The sequence below is a fragment of the Euwallacea similis genome, chromosome 2, assembly GCF_039881205.1.
Source record: "Euwallacea similis isolate ESF13 chromosome 2, ESF131.1, whole genome shotgun sequence".
In the NCBI taxonomy this organism is placed as follows: Eukaryota; Metazoa; Arthropoda; class Insecta; order Coleoptera; family Curculionidae; genus Euwallacea; species Euwallacea similis.
In genome coordinates this window covers 6,614,803-6,630,705 of record NC_089610.1, presented here as the reverse complement: position 1 = coordinate 6,630,705, position 15,903 = coordinate 6,614,803, and the positions used below count along the sequence as shown (strand labels likewise).

The 15,903-nt window shown below is 35.5% G+C and overlaps 1 protein-coding gene across 2 annotated transcripts in view; it reads left to right on the top strand.

Annotated features, from left to right (window-relative positions):
- LOC136419440 (potassium voltage-gated channel protein Shaw-like) overlaps positions 1-15,903 on the top strand; it is a 63,019-nt gene that overhangs the window by 37,184 nt on the left and 9,932 nt on the right. For both annotated transcript variants that reach the window (XM_066405734.1, XM_066405736.1), the window contains exons 3-7: positions 9,251-9,326; positions 12,413-12,626; positions 12,716-12,833; positions 13,400-13,594; positions 15,403-15,626. In XM_066405734.1, the coding sequence (XP_066261831.1) occupies positions 12,415-12,626; positions 12,716-12,833; positions 13,400-13,594; positions 15,403-15,626 (749 nt within the window). In that variant the 5' untranslated portion in view covers positions 9,251-9,326; positions 12,413-12,414. The remainder of the gene's footprint in view (positions 1-9,250; positions 9,327-12,412; positions 12,627-12,715; positions 12,834-13,399; positions 13,595-15,402; positions 15,627-15,903) is intronic.

Here is a 15,903-nt window from a genome sequence, read left to right as displayed (position 1 = left end):
GATCGCAAATTTGAATATGTCATTGTGTAGCTGAGAAAAAGTGACAATGAAAATGTGCTTACGGATTTAACCTTTCTTGTCAAATAACGCTAAAAAAAAATAAAAATGGATTCTCCAATTTTTAGTTTTTCTCGGATATCTCCGGAAGTACTCGGAAAATTAAAATTTTAAAAACGGTATTCGATCAAGCACTAGATTGCGCAACTTTGCCCCCATTTAAACTTTTTCGTATCTCCTCTAGTTTCCGAGATCCCAATGGTGAGGGTCGAATTTGAAATACCCTGTATATATATACACTGCGTGACATAGAAAAGAGAACACCCCGTAAAAATGATTTGATTTAAATAATTTTTGGTATGCATGTTGTTTACGCCAAAACAAATACTTCATTAAAAAGTTGAACAAATTTAATTGTTAAAAACTAAAAAAAATTTAATAATTTGTCGGTCCTCCGCGGTGTCTTATACATTCCTGTACACGTCTAGGCATGGATCTAATGAGGTGATTGATGTCCTCTTGGGGGATCTCATTCCAGGCTAACTGGACAGCATGACACAGCATCGCTAGGGTTTGCGGGGGATGGGGTAAATTATGCAACCTTCTACCTATAATATCCCATACATGTTCGATCGGTGAGAGGTCTGGAGATCGAGGTGGCCAAGGTAGCAAATTGACTGCATTTTGTTGGAAGAAGTCCATAGTCACTCTAGCCACATGTGGTCGTGCATTTTCTTGTTGGAAAACTGGATCAACAAGAGTTTCCAGATAAGGCACAAGATGAGGTTCCAGGACTTCTTGGATGTATCGCTGGGCTGTCATACTGCCTCTGACGAAAACTAAAGGTGACCTGCTACCATATGCAATGGCACCCCAAATCATTACCCCAACAGTCTGATGGACATGCCTCTGTATTGCAAACTGAGGATCCCATCTTTCACCCCGTCTCCTTCGTATTCTTGCCCGACCATCATGCATACCGAAACAGAATCTGGATTCGTCACTAGTCCAATGTATCCGTTCTTGGCACCACTGTAGTCGATTTTGACGATGATTTAAGGTGAGGGGTAACACGAGATAGGGACGGTAGGAAATCAATCCAAAACTTCTTATGCGGCGATAAATGGTTCGTATCCCAATGGGCCTTCCATACTCAGCGAACCACTGATCCGCCATCGTCCTCGACGAGACGAACCTATCTCTTAGGGCCATAATTCGGAGTCGGCGATCTTGGCGTTCTGTAGTTCTTCGAGGTCGTCCAGTACCTGTTCTTCTGCCTGTTTGCCCTTCTTCGAACCATCCCTGACAGCATCTCACTATAGTGTTTACACTACGGTTCAATCTAGTGGCGATTTCCCTAAATGACAGACCAGCCTCTCGTAGACCCACTATTCGACCCCTCTCAAACTCGCTCAATTGATGAAAATTTCGCTCTATTCTGGTTCTAGGCATATCTCTACGCAGTTTCTAAGCACACTACACTCCAATAAATGTTATTTTCCAGTTGTATTCTTGATATTTTATTGCAATTTTTATATTTAAAAAAAACCTAAAATTCCGAATAACTCGTAAATACGTAGATAAATATGAGTGAAATTTTGATCGTTTCTGCTATACATATAAACAAACATGCATACCAAAAATTATTTAAATTAAACCATTTTTACGGGGTGTTCTCTTTTCTATGTCACGCAGTATATATATATATATATATATTTATACAAGTCCTTAATCTGATATTTCTCATGAAGTAAATAATAAATATCATTCATTATTTTCCAGCTGTCATAGCAAAAAACTTTTTTAACATGCAAAAACCTAATTTCATTGTCACTATTTCTAGTTCGATTTATTCAGTATTTAATCGCAATCTCTACATAAACCCAATCGAACTTTGTCATGCGTCAATGACGATTTTTTTTTAGCTTGGAAATACTGACTGTACTAGTATCAACATGGGTATCAGCAGTTGAAGATTGAGAGATTAAATAACGCTAGAACAGAGCCGATAGAGAATTTTGACCTTAACACTCAACGACTCTATGTCGAATGAGAAAGGATTTGCATGTCATGCAAGTAGGCGCAGAGCATCCTGTTCCCACCATAAATTTGATCCGATATACTTATTTGCATTTGCTTCGGTCTTTCTCTATACCCTCTTTCCGTATTCCCTTTGAAATATAGATACACGTGTTTCTAGGTCAGCTGCAATCTGCTTTTATTCAGCTTTTACGTAGCTTAGTGGTGGTGGTGGAATTACCCCACCCTTAACTTAGTGCGGATTTAGAACCGAGAGACGCGATATGTAAAGCTCAATCGTCGGCATAAATTTAACTCCCTTTTGATGGGCAGATGTGGTTTGCAGCTCGCAGGTTTGGGGAATTCTTTATCATTAGCGGGCTCTCAGCTGCTAGACTCATGTTTCATCCTTCCACCTCAAGAACATTAAGGGCTGAGTGAGGATAATGAAAATAAAGTATTTTCTAAAGCCTAATTTATTTTTGCGAGGCTGTAACAAACACATAGCGAGAGGTCTGGTCGGGATTTATGTTTATAGCCCTATTTTGAAGTTGAGGGAAATACTGTTAAGAAAATTAAAACTGCTTTTTTTTTGCAGGACTTGCATACCATCGAGTCAAGTGATTCTAAGTACTTTGTTGAAATAATCTCAGGAAAATTCCTTCGCTTCATAATCAAACTGAAACCCTTTAATGTTTTAGTACGTTCAAGCTGTAACAGATTCTAGCCAGTCTCGAATTACTTTGACTGGCGTTTCTGCCTTGATTAATGCGACACATGCCTTTGACATCACAGGGAAACCTATTTCACTGTCAAGAAGAGTCAGAGAATGTCATCGAATATTTTCTGGAACGCAGAATACTGCATTTACGTACTGTCCACATATTAAAAGGATCTTGTCTTGCATTTGACACTACTCCCGAGAATTAACGAGAATAGCCGTCCTATTAAGGTTATGTACAAATTATCTATGGGATAAGATTTTCCCGTGCATTGCAATATACTCATAAAAGAAAAGACGAGAGTGTCCGCCGTTAAACTATTTTAGTTTTATTTTAATTTTTCTTGTAAGAATTTGAGAAATGAAAAACTGCGGTGGTGAACTGTGCATCGCCACGTTCCCGCACATCCCATTTACTAAAATGATCCGCTCATTATTGTTATTTGCATATATTCTATAGACATACGCCAATCGTTGCAGTCTCATTTCATCAAATTTCTAGCAAAGTTTGCCTGTACCATACATCAAACAAAAAGAGGACCTCGTTTTAAATTGAAAATAAACATTTTGTTGATATTTGCAACCATAAATAATCCATGAACGAGCAAAGTGTTATTTGTACTTCTTTTACAGTTTACGTAAAACGTCCCAGTAAACAATGTAAAATTACAGAACTTTATTAGCGTATTTTAATGGAAGGCATCAAAAGTTGGCGTTATTAGATTTTAGGCCAAACATTTTAATTTATCTTCAACGCAGTTCATCAAGGGGAATAATAAGAAGGTTGAGTGAAAAATAATAAGGGTTATATTAATATTTAACCAATTAGGGCAGAATTGCCGGCTCGGACTTCATTATATGCTTCGTTTATTTTTTCATTCGTCTTTACAAAAAATTCTCGATAAATATCGATGTTTTTCAGGACAGCTTTCAAGCAGCGTTTTCTAAAATCGACAAAAAAAGTCATTTAGATTTCGAAATTATGTAAACACAGTAAATTCTGTCATTAGCAAAAGGTCGCCAAATTACAAACTTTGGATAAGTGTCGCCTTTAACAGGTTTTAAATAGGCTTTAAATATGTATAAGGCATGAATTTCGTATTTTCCATATTTGCATATACGGCTCAAGCCTCTCGTTGGCTATAACGCCCAAACGGTCTGTGTCAGAGCAAAACGGTTTTGGGATTCTTATCATAGTCATGCGCATGAGATTTTCGTCGCACGCTGAATTTAATTGAACATATTAAAGACAACATAAAGTTAACACGCATGTCCATATAGGAGAAATATGAGGCTTAACACGCACAACGGTACCTTTTTCTACTTTTCTCTTTCACGATTATTGATAATATCGTAAATATCACATTACAAAAGTAAATTCGTTAATTTTAATGGAAGTCGTATAAAGCGAGTGGATAATTGAAATTCGTTTCCAACCCTTGACAACTTGAACGATGCGAATCGATTTAAATTCAGCGCTGCCATTAAATGATAACTTAATATGGTTTTACTTCGACAATTTTACGAGTGGTTCGGAAACATCTTTGTGATTTCGCTAGACTTATGAGTTTTCGATTGATTGTCGTATCATTGCCGGCATTAAAAGCAGAGCCTATGGATCAGGTGGCTTGAATATCATATACATCATTCTGATATTGCATTGAATATTACCGTGCTAACGTGTACAGCCTGTGTTTGGATTTAATTGCCGAAGAATGGTTACATCATACGCATAAATACGTCAACATTTCTTCTTCAAAAACAAAAGGTCCAAAATGTATGGTCTTCCCTTTGGGAATTTGGCTTCTCGGTTTGGAAAAGCGACGTAATAACAGAAAATGCATAAAGTGCGGTAATAAATTACCGGTATGACTGGCATGCTGAATTATTCTATATGTCAGAGTCCGATGTGACAAGCACAATAAACAGGGAATTGTGCAGATGTAAAAGTGAAATAAAAAAGGGAAATAAAAGTGAAACTGCTGGTTTCTCATACGGTTGACAAATGATTATCGCCAGGGTCGAGGATGGGAAGAGTGAATTATGTGGATGTGTTGGAACATTTATACAAATTACCTTAATTAAATTTTCGCTCACGTGTATGAGTGAAATTCCTTTCAATGAACAAAAGCTCTGTCAGCTTAAGAGAACATCTATGCTAAAATTTGATGAATGCACCACACGTGCTAGTCAAACTATAACTCTGCTGCACTTTATTTAAATCCTTTATACGTATAGTGTATACTGCTCAAGATTATGTTACAAACCAGGAAGCTTTTACATCTATTTCCTGCCGCTCTCAAACTATCTCTTAAACTAGGATTAATAGCGAGCTTTCAAACTGGCTAAAACTTGAGAAATAACGATAATGGAGGTAATAGAAATGGATGGCGCTGATTAAATTTAAGACGAATTGTTATGGTATAGTATAAATTCTTGGATAATATTGTATTTGGAAGCGACTTTGCATGGCTTTCCCCGTGACTGCAATTAAATTGCAATTATTGAAAATTTATGGGCTTAATCTCATAAAATCCTAACTATTGCAGTGTTATGCGTTCATTTTTTGAATCCCATATGGTTCTAAAGCCTTTGAAAGTCAATATTATACTTTCCGTTTCAACTTTAAGTCTTACACATACGTAGACAATAAATATATCTGGGAGATATACCTAGATCCACCACTTGAAATTCGAGGGCAAGTCATTATATTCTTTTTTTACCATGTGCACAGAACAATGCACGTGACATGAAGGCAAAGTGCAGATTGAGGCTTTATTTTGAAGCCTGTCGTGTTTCGTTGGCTGGAAACTTAAACTAAAATCCACCTGATACCATGCCCAACTGCTCATGATAAATCGGCCATTATGCATTGGACCGCGCTGCTATTAATTCTAGGTGATATTTATGGAACTAATTGCATCTTAAAGTGGTTCGTAGTTTAAAATCTCATCTACGACGTTCTCACAACAGTTTTCGCTCCAGAAAACTCAACCGTTCGGAAAACTAAACTTCCGTGTGCAACAAAGCTGAAATGTAAACGTTCCTTACCTGGGGTCGTAACCACATAAGTTGAACAATCGTTATATGCCTAACCAAGCTTTTGTCGGAGAAAATTGCAATTTTAGCCCTAAGTGAAGCTCATATTTTGAAATAATCTGATATATAGTAGTAATAACGTAATATTTCCGTAACGAATTTATACAATAATTTATCCTTTAAAATATTATCCTTAAGAATAGCCACCAGGGAGAAAATTCACATTGTAGGTTGGGTTCTTTAGGATTAGGGAATTGATTAGGACTAAGGAAGACGTACAAAGAAGTCCTAAGTAGTAAGTAAAATGAAACATTTAAATTTACCGCGTCATTTATAGTTTACTTCTCACGAATGTTTTTTTTTTATTTCTAGGTATACACTTGACTCTATAATTGTTAAACTTGTACACCCTACTGTAGAAGTTCGAACTTTCTTTCGTTATATAAGTTAAATAAGTTACATCACTTTACGACAAGGGAATTAAAGATACTAATAATGGAAATAGAATTTACACCCTTAATTAAATTTTGTCGAACTTAGTTTTCTTTTATCAACTACGATCCGTCCCAAAAAAAAATCAGTGGGATCGCATCTGATGCATGTAGTGCCTTGTTAGCTCCTTGGTAATCATAAAGAACAGCTAATATGAAATTCAAACCGTCTCTGGCATCGCATATAAAGTATTGGTGAGGGGGTGGTATTAGATCAGTATAGTGCATTACACCCACTGAAATGTCAATAATAAAAAAAAAGAAGTGAAACTAGGATAAATATAATAAAGAATGAGATACTTCCAGCATTATACGATTAACCTCACGAACATCTTCGAAAGTTCAACACCCACGTCGAATGAGACCTGTATTATTATATTAGTATCGAAAGGAACGTAGATTCAGGTCGCACCTGGGGTTTACGCCCCCATTTATTTGATATTTTTTTCTTCTAACAACATTTTTTTTTAATATAGTAAATTGCGGAAACAAATTTCAATGCGGGAAACCTAAAACGAAAATATCCAATCATCTACAATCGAGATTATATTTACAAAGCCCATGAAGATTTCGTTATTTCCCTGTAAGTGGCAGAGAAATATATAAAAAGATACAAACCCCACTTTCGCAGGCGTTGTTGGCCCTAACTTCTCGAAAAGCCAATATATCTCCCTCGAGTATAGTTCTTTAGGTGTGAAATCGACTTAAGGAGCTACAAGTAAGTGCTGTTTGCTTCTCAGATTATTACAATTTTTGAAGCAAAAACAGCGCAAATATATTTTGTTTTTAATTTATTTGAGTCTTCAGTCAGTAACTTATCATTAATATTACAGGACTCTTTTAATTAAGCTCCTAGCTTCAGAAAATTAAAAGCTGTGCTGTTAATGGGAACACAGGTAGTAAATAAACCTTAACGATAGTCTTTAGCTGATAGCTTCAGCTATTTACAGTCTTAATTTCTTCAACAACAGTTAGGACAAACATTCTAAAAGTTATCTAGTGACCGGAAAAGCGATTTTCCGGTTGAGACAATCCGTACACACGCAATCAGTGGCATTTTGCGCCTTTTCCTTGCTTTTTTCTAGAAGAAGAGGTAGGAAAGCGCAAATACTGCTTTAAGTGGATATTCCAGTTTCTCTAACTTTGCTTGTAAAATGTTTTAATTCGTTTTTTGCCGCTCTTCTTATGTTGGGGAACAATTCATATTTATTGAAATCTAGTAAAGAACTTCATAGTTTTAGTTAATTTGAGAAAAGTACTTATGTTCGGCCGTTAGCAGTGGGCAAAGTATAGTATTACATTGACATGTAATAAGCATAATCTTCTTTACGATAAGTGCGAAAAAGCACGGATTATTATATTACATAGAAACGAATTTGCGGATTGTGGATTTACGGCACCCTGTAAATCAACATCATTATCGTTACCCGCATTCCCAACATCCATATCCCATTTTAAGCGTCCCTAATTGAATTTCCCAATGTTTGCGGAAAGTCGTGGAACTCATATTAATTCATTTACACAACATCAAACTTATATTACGAAAATTCCCTTGAATATTAAAACTTCCTGACTTAGTTTTCCCTATTTCTCATATTAATAACGTCTTATTAGTAACCATTTTCATTTGTTAATTGAATAAGTTAAGAGTTGTATACCATACAGGGTGTTTTTTTAATATATAGTGCAAATTTAAGGAGTTATTCCTTGTGTCAAATTAAGAAAAAGGTTCGTATTCGTTTGTTTCCGAAGTACAAGTTGTTGATCTTTGCATTTTTCAATACAACTTTTCTGTACTTCGGTATTTTTTCGTATCTCTTGTCATGTTCAAAATTAAATTTAAAATCCGAATTCTTACACCTCTTTGAACGAATTTAATACAAAAAACTACTTATTTGCGTGCTAAACAATACCGATAAATATGCGCAAAAAAGTGACAAAGCCGATAACGAGTCACTACACGATACTAGTGGTACCACAAAGTTTGTAAAAAAAGGGTGTCTGACGTCATACCTAAACAGAAATCAGGCTTCACGGCGGATGACGCCGATGCCACGTTGACTTGGGTCTAATAAGATGTAGGTCTTAAAACTCACGCTGATTTTTTTGGAAAATACCCTCCATTTTGTAAGTAGCCGGAAACGCCTTGAAAGTAGACCGTACCAAAGTTTAATTCTCACAAGGCTTCAAATGGCGTCATATAAAGTACGAATACAAAAGGTCCAAGTAAAATTACTCCTTTTTATTTGATATTCCTTGTAAAACGCTTCTTGCCTCGTAATCGTGAAATTTATATTCCATGCCAGAAGCGCAGTTTTTCGTGATTATGCGCCTCCATTTCCAAGGTTTCCGTTGCAGCTTTATGTTCGCAAATATTGAAACTCCCATTGTGTAATTTGGTCTAAAGTTTTTGTGGTTCAGCTCAAGGTAATCCTCAAATTTTTGCGTGTGTTAAAACGGATTAACTTCGCAGTACCGTCACCTTGGGTTGTCGATCGTAAAATTGGGGTCTGTTGGGTATCATTACCCAATTCCGCTATACAAACACTGCAAAATCTGTAATTCAGTCGACTGGTTCCCAGCAAATCCCAGGGAAGCCCATTTCCAGATGTCTTCAGATTTCCCCGGATATCAAACTAAAAAAGGGGAGTCATCATTTACAGTATAAAATACCTTATTCGGGGACCAGACGGCTAGAGAAGTTTTTACGACTCTCGCGAGCTCAGTTATATTAATTTAATGTCACCACTTTTATCCTTATTTTCCCGATCCGAATTTGGTTTTTAAATATTACGTTATTTGACAAGATCAGACAGTAGCAGGAAAAAATCAACTTTCTTTACTTTACGGTTAGCATAGTCCTATAAAAGAGCCTCGAAATCAGATTTAACGCACCCGTGAAAACGGTACCCTTTTCAAATAAGCATTGACAGCAAAGCAAACCTATTTTAGCCGAAAATGTGATTTACATATTTTCTTTCAGGAAAAGGACGGGAAGCCGTAGAAAATGGAATTTACCAATCATCCAGGCATCACCAACACATACAATAAATAATTCAGTAAGTACATATTACACACGCCTTGACGTATTTCAATTAAAGTAAATGGAGTGTATGAAGAATGCGTATATTTATTGGCTGTATGCAATGTGAGAGTGAGCGGATGTTTTGGTACCTAGAGCTACTTCAAACTCTAGAGGCTTCTGGATGAATTAGTTATCAAAAAATTTTTTATATAATGGCAAAATATGAAAGAACGAAAAGTTTCATTAACCAAATGGATTAATGGCAATTCGCCATAAATAACTGGTCTTGATAAGTAAATTTCGTCCAGAGAAACAAATATTGCCCTCCAACGAATTGAAATGCGTTCCCCATACTCGTACATGCATACGAACTATAAGAGTCTCGTTTGCGCAAAATGCAAAAGGCCAAATGTTCAAATTAGCCAAATTGAAACACGTATTCAGCGATAACTGAACGATGCAATTTTTCTCAAACGCCATTGGTATTTTTAGTCCATATTGAGGTCAGTACCATAATGTGGCTTCAAGTCATTTAATTTCACTTAAATTTCTCAAGTATTGCTTCAATATCCTTCCGACATAAATTTCCTCTAAAATATATTATTGTAATACGTTACATTTCAGAGTCGAAGCAAGTATCAGAATATGCTTTCAGCGCTCCACGAGGCTCCATATATTAGGCTGAATTTAAAGAATATAAAGTCCCGGTTCATGTCTAAATTTTGAGGTAAAAGCGCTTTGTTATTCCAAAAATGCCGTTGGTTGTCTTTATAATTCAACTTATGGTATTGTTTGTGCTTTTAAATGGAATTATTTTTAAGAAGAAAAGTGTCGTTTATAAGCAGGGATGCTTAGTAGTAGTTTGCAGTTCTAAACGAAAGCTTTTAAGAGAGAAACTTTACTTAAAAATCCCAACTTAAATTTAATTTCAAATTTGCTTAGATGGAAGTTTCGGAAAGAAGTCAAAGCCAAAATTTCTTAGTTAATTTCAATGCAGAATGAGGATATTAAATATTCAAGAAATCTTAATAGTGTTTCCTTACTTCAGAATACTTAAATTACTATCTTGTTAAATTTAAACTTAAACTTTAGGAAGCTGAAATACGGTGAAATAATTTTACATATTTGAGATAGCAGGATGCAATCAAGATTATTTCCGGATTGATAAATTTCATTTCTACAAGGTATCTTGGTGTGGCATATATCTTTATTACGGAATTGTGGATAATTCAGAACTTACTGGAAGGAAATGGCAGATCGTGTTTTGAGCTAATGTTGCTCGACTTTGGAATATTGACTGTTAAGCCAACTGCACGAGGTGTCTTTTCAAGGCTTTCCTAAAACTGAATTAGTCGGAATATTCAGGAAAATTAATAGTTTTATAATAATTTAATCTTAATGACCTTTTCAAATTTTTTTATCCGGTTTTTCATAACGTTTTAAAGTGACTGGCATTTTCAGTCACTGTAAATCCGAGCGGGATCAATGAAAACAAAATTATTTGAAATTTCCCAACCGTTTATGAGTGAAATGTAATTTCAGAAAACTAAACACCATTCACGGCTCTCTGAAATTTTTCATTTTGTAAAAGCGTTGCGTTTAAAAAGCGTACTAATTTGAAAGCCCTGTTTTTAGTTTTTCATGAGTTTAGTTTTTCCGGCAATGTATATTTGAGTTGAGGTACTTTCGTTCGTGTACATTCCAAATTAAATCCGGAAATAGCATCAAATGAAACGTACTAACGAAAAAGCTATATTTGATCGCTTTGAACAAATCTGGTGGCCTCAGAGGGGATTAGTGCTGTTTGGATTGTTAATATTTTCTATTACGAGGGTAAATTTTAAGCCCAGAAAGGACGTCATTCGGTCCACAATAATAATTCGAAGTAATTTCAGGTCGAATTAAAAGGGAGAGGATAGAACGAAAAAAAATCAAAGCCCAAAATCAAATCTTTTTATGTATAATTAGTTAGATAATTCTTGTTCTTCATCGGTCTATAGAAAGATATTCCTACAATGCATTGCCACCTGATTTTAATCTTTGTTTATTTTATGTCAAGAAATTTAATTGTTATCCATTTTGTGAGTGTGATTAAAGTATACAGAACATGTATTTTTGGAATGGCTTCTCGTATCTTTTTTTGCACCGAGCTTCTTCCCAGACTCGGCTACAATTACGCTACTTTGGAACAATCTAATAGAGCCATTACTCCTACAGCTAAACAATAACTCAAGAGGAATTTCCTCGAAAGTTAAACTTTTCCAAAATTACGTATTTGCTTAACAATAATTAATTTCGGTCCGTCAAGTGAAGATTTTGGTTCGCAAGGAAAATTAATTTTAAAAGTCACTCGACTTCCAGATTTCAGCTTGCATAATCAATATTATCACCCTCTTTATCCATTTAATCTCGACTATTTAGACAGTAACTTTTTATTGTTGGTCTATATAGTTGCCTCCACTTGATTCAATACGCGTTCAGAACAAAGGAATCCTGCATGGAAATACCATTCCGAATAATAGAAATATTTTGGAAGAGAATGCAGTGATATCAAGGAAATAAGGGGATATGTTCCAATGCAATATGGCATAAATTTTCTGTTTTCAATTTTGGTATTATATCCAATAACAAAGAAACGTAAATATTATCTAATTCATGCCCTTTGCTTAAAGATACATACGTGATAAATGGGTAAATTTTAGAGTCTCTGGCATGGATTTACTTGACCGCAATTTGCGGAGGAAAATTAGCTCAGACTCAATATTGCCAAGCTGAATAACTAACATGAACTTCCATGTTGCGGTTAAGGTCTGTTTGTTTCGGATTATGGAATTAGTATGGGTTTGCGAATTTAAATTTTGAGGTTATCGAGTATCCTGAATTATCTCTTGAATTTTGTAATATTTCTAACACATTTTCTCCGTTCGAGTTCCTGTGAAGACCAACTTTAAATGGAAATTCCCACCTCTGTTTCTGGGCAAATCAACCACTTTAAAATCCCTGATAAACTTGGACACACCTGCAACTTTTCAGTTGACTATTTCGAATTGTAAAACAATATCTGTTCACTTGGATTGAATAAATGTTGAGTCTCTACTTCATTTCGTTTCCTTATTTTAGAGATGAACAACACAATTAATATGGATGCGGAGAATCGAGTGGTGCTGAACGTTGGAGGAATTAGACATGAAACATATAAGGCGACGCTGAAGAAAATTCCAGCAACGAGGCTGTCTCGACTCACCGAAGCCCTGGCCAATTACGATCCGGTTCTTAATGAATATTTTTTTGACAGGCATCCGGGGGTATTTGCACAAGTCTTGAATTATTACAGGTTGGTGTATTTTCACAGCATGTCGATAGGTTAGAAGAGCTTATTTGCCGAGGTAACTCAAAAATAAAATTATTTGTTTTTACCTTTAGGACGGGCAAACTGCATTATCCCTCGGATGTTTGCGGTCCTCTGTTCGAAGAGGAGTTAGAATTTTGGGGCCTTGACGCGAACCAGGTAGAACCATGCTGTTGGATGACGTACACTCAAGTAAGTCCTAGACAATATGATTGTACTCTGAAAACTTGTTGCATATGTGGGTTTCGCAACATCAAATATGCAACAACGCAGCGTAATATTATACGTATCGTATGTAAACTTTGCTTCGCGAATTTTCAAGAGTAATAATATTCCTTACATAGTTATCCATACGTTTAGCTATTTGGTAGTAAACACACATCAATACAGATATAAAACCACCAACAGGTTCAATTTTAATTGGTTGGAACCGGAACGAAATCCGAGATATACATAGATCCCGCGCAAACAACCGTTAAACTTACCTCGAAAATCTATACCGAATCAATCAATCTTCTCAAACAAGGTCTTTATGCTGGTTTTTATTTTATTTTTCGATACAAAAGTTAAATAGATTTTTCCACTAATATATGGGAACTCATCCATTACTATCAACCAGGCAAACAAAACTTCGACAACTTTTACGATCGAGATACGAGATTCTCGCACATGAATCTTGCAATATTAGCCTTAAGGAGAGCCATACAATGTCAATTTCATTTATAATAGTTTAATAAAAAATGTTTTCTTTATTTCAGCACAGGGACACCCAAGAGACTTTAGCTGTCTTAGATAGGTTAGATTTAGATACGGAGAAACCCAGTGATGAAGAAATAGCTAGGAAATTTGGTTTCGAAGATGACTACTTTAAGGGCACGCTGTCGTGGTGGCAGTTAATGAAACCGAAGCTTTGGTCATTGTTTGATGAACCTTACTCGTCCACTGCAGCAAAAGTAAGTAACCCGGCTAAAAATTGCCTCGGTCGACTTCTATTTGGTACTTTTTTCAATACCCTATTAAGCCTGAACTTAATAAGGTGCTTAGAATCAAGTGCATGATTCTAATTAATTAATTTGCTAAGCTACGTTGACGTTTAATAATTAATTTCGAAATAAAATTTGAAGATTAGTTTGGACTTACGTAGGATGAATTTCCTTCGTTTGTAAGGATCATGTTTCAGTTTCAATGATGAATTTATTAACGCAACTTTTTGAGTTAATTAAATTTACATTTCATTCGCTTTCTAAAATGTAAGTTAATAAAGACTACGATACAACATGACGAGGAACAGAAAACTGAAATTCACGTATTACTTTTTAAACTTACAAAACTATGTTGAATCCGGAGATATTAACATTTAAAGTGCCAGGTAAACTGGTTGAATGCCGTGAACTGATTTTAATTTAAAATACTTTCCTAACTTTAAAGGGATGTGATTTAACGCCCATAAATTTTTAGCTTCTAACTTTGAGATAAAAGTGTAGTTTCCTTGAAAGTTTTGAGGGCGAGGTGGTAAAAACCATCGAAAATATAATTTTTTTATCCCGGCTGTAATATTTACATTGGATGATCTAAATTATTCAATAGATATTTATTTGAGAAATTCCAATTTTACTTCTCTTATGAACGTTCGATTGTATTTCAAAAGTAATCGGGTGAATGAAAGGAACTAAACTACCAGTCGAGTTGCATTTTTTCCGAAAGAACTCGAGTATCAGTCTTAAGTTACAAGATATCATGTCATTGCATTTTTCCTTACAGAAAAAGTAAGAGGGCACAATTCTGGTGAACCAGCTGGCCGCTTGATGTGGCCCGTCTCTTTTTTTTTATTCTAAAACAATATTATCTCCTTCCTTATAACCACAAGTGTTATACAACACTTTTAGATGCATCTCGTTTTCCACAATAAATATATTAAATATTAACACTTAACCAGTAAAACTAAATTGTTCACACTAATCCAATCTGCAGGGTTAATCCCTTCATAACTGAATATCAACACGTGACGCTGTCCTTTAATATTTACCATACAAGGTCTTAATCACTTTTCCTCATAGACATTAGACAAATACCCGAAACCGTGAAATGAAACAAGCTGAATCATATTGATTAATACATAGGCTTAAACATGTAATCTTTTAGCAAAATATACATTGGAACTATGAATATTATGTCACTTTTGCGGCTCTGCACAGAAACAGATTAGTTGGAACATGATGTATCGCTTCAATATGGATGGAATCTGGAATGTTCTAATGGCTTCGTACAAATTCCAATAAACGCCAATGAATTGATAAACATTTATTGGTTTCAATACGGTGTAATTTACGACAAATTTGTGTCCGGCAATATTGCAATATTGAATTCATTGTTCGTAAAATTATTATAGCAAGCACTTCTCTATGTAATAATCGTTACAATTTTGAACTAAATTAAAGAAGATCTTTTCATGTGTGATCGATCGATATGGAAGAAGAACGTTATATGTGTGGGATCCTCATTTGCATTCATCTGCATTTTAATTTTCATGAATGCACGTTTTATTTATTTTATCGCAGCATGGTTAGTTGGCGAATGTGAAGCCTTTTTTAAAGAGTTTTTCTTTACATTCAAGTTTTCCTGAAAACGAAAGCGAACGCTCTATTTTTTAACTTCCGCCGAACGATCCGACGTACTGAAGCATTACATTAGATTTAATTTTGGTCATACTCTGAAATGCCGCTACCCATTAGTAAAAAAAGTATTTTTCTTTTTTTTTCAGGTGATAGGAGTCCTTTCGATATTCTTTATTTGCGTATCCATCCTATCGTTTTGTTTAAAAACTCACCCCGATATGAAAGTACCGGTCATCAGTAGGATACTCGTGCGGACGGCGAGTAATACCAGTGATTATGTGCTAGACAAATCGGACACGGACGCTCACATCGCCTTCTTTTATATTGAGTGTATATGCAATGCGTGGTTTACCCTGGAAATTTTAATTAGGTAAGTACTTACCCCTTATTATTGTAGGGCGTTTTCTTGCGCAAAAGTGCATCGAAACCGTATGTTTACATCTTAATTTTCTTGGAGGAAACAAGTTTACGATCAACGGGCGTTGCAACATTTTTACGGCCCGTCGCACTCGGAAATAGGCCGTAAAGTTAGAGTAACGCCCGTCGCTCCTGGCAACGGGCTGTAAAGTAAAAATAATCGCCTGTTAGTTTCTCAACCGCTTTTAATCAATTAACTAAGTATAACATTATTCTACTTGCATGCAAAA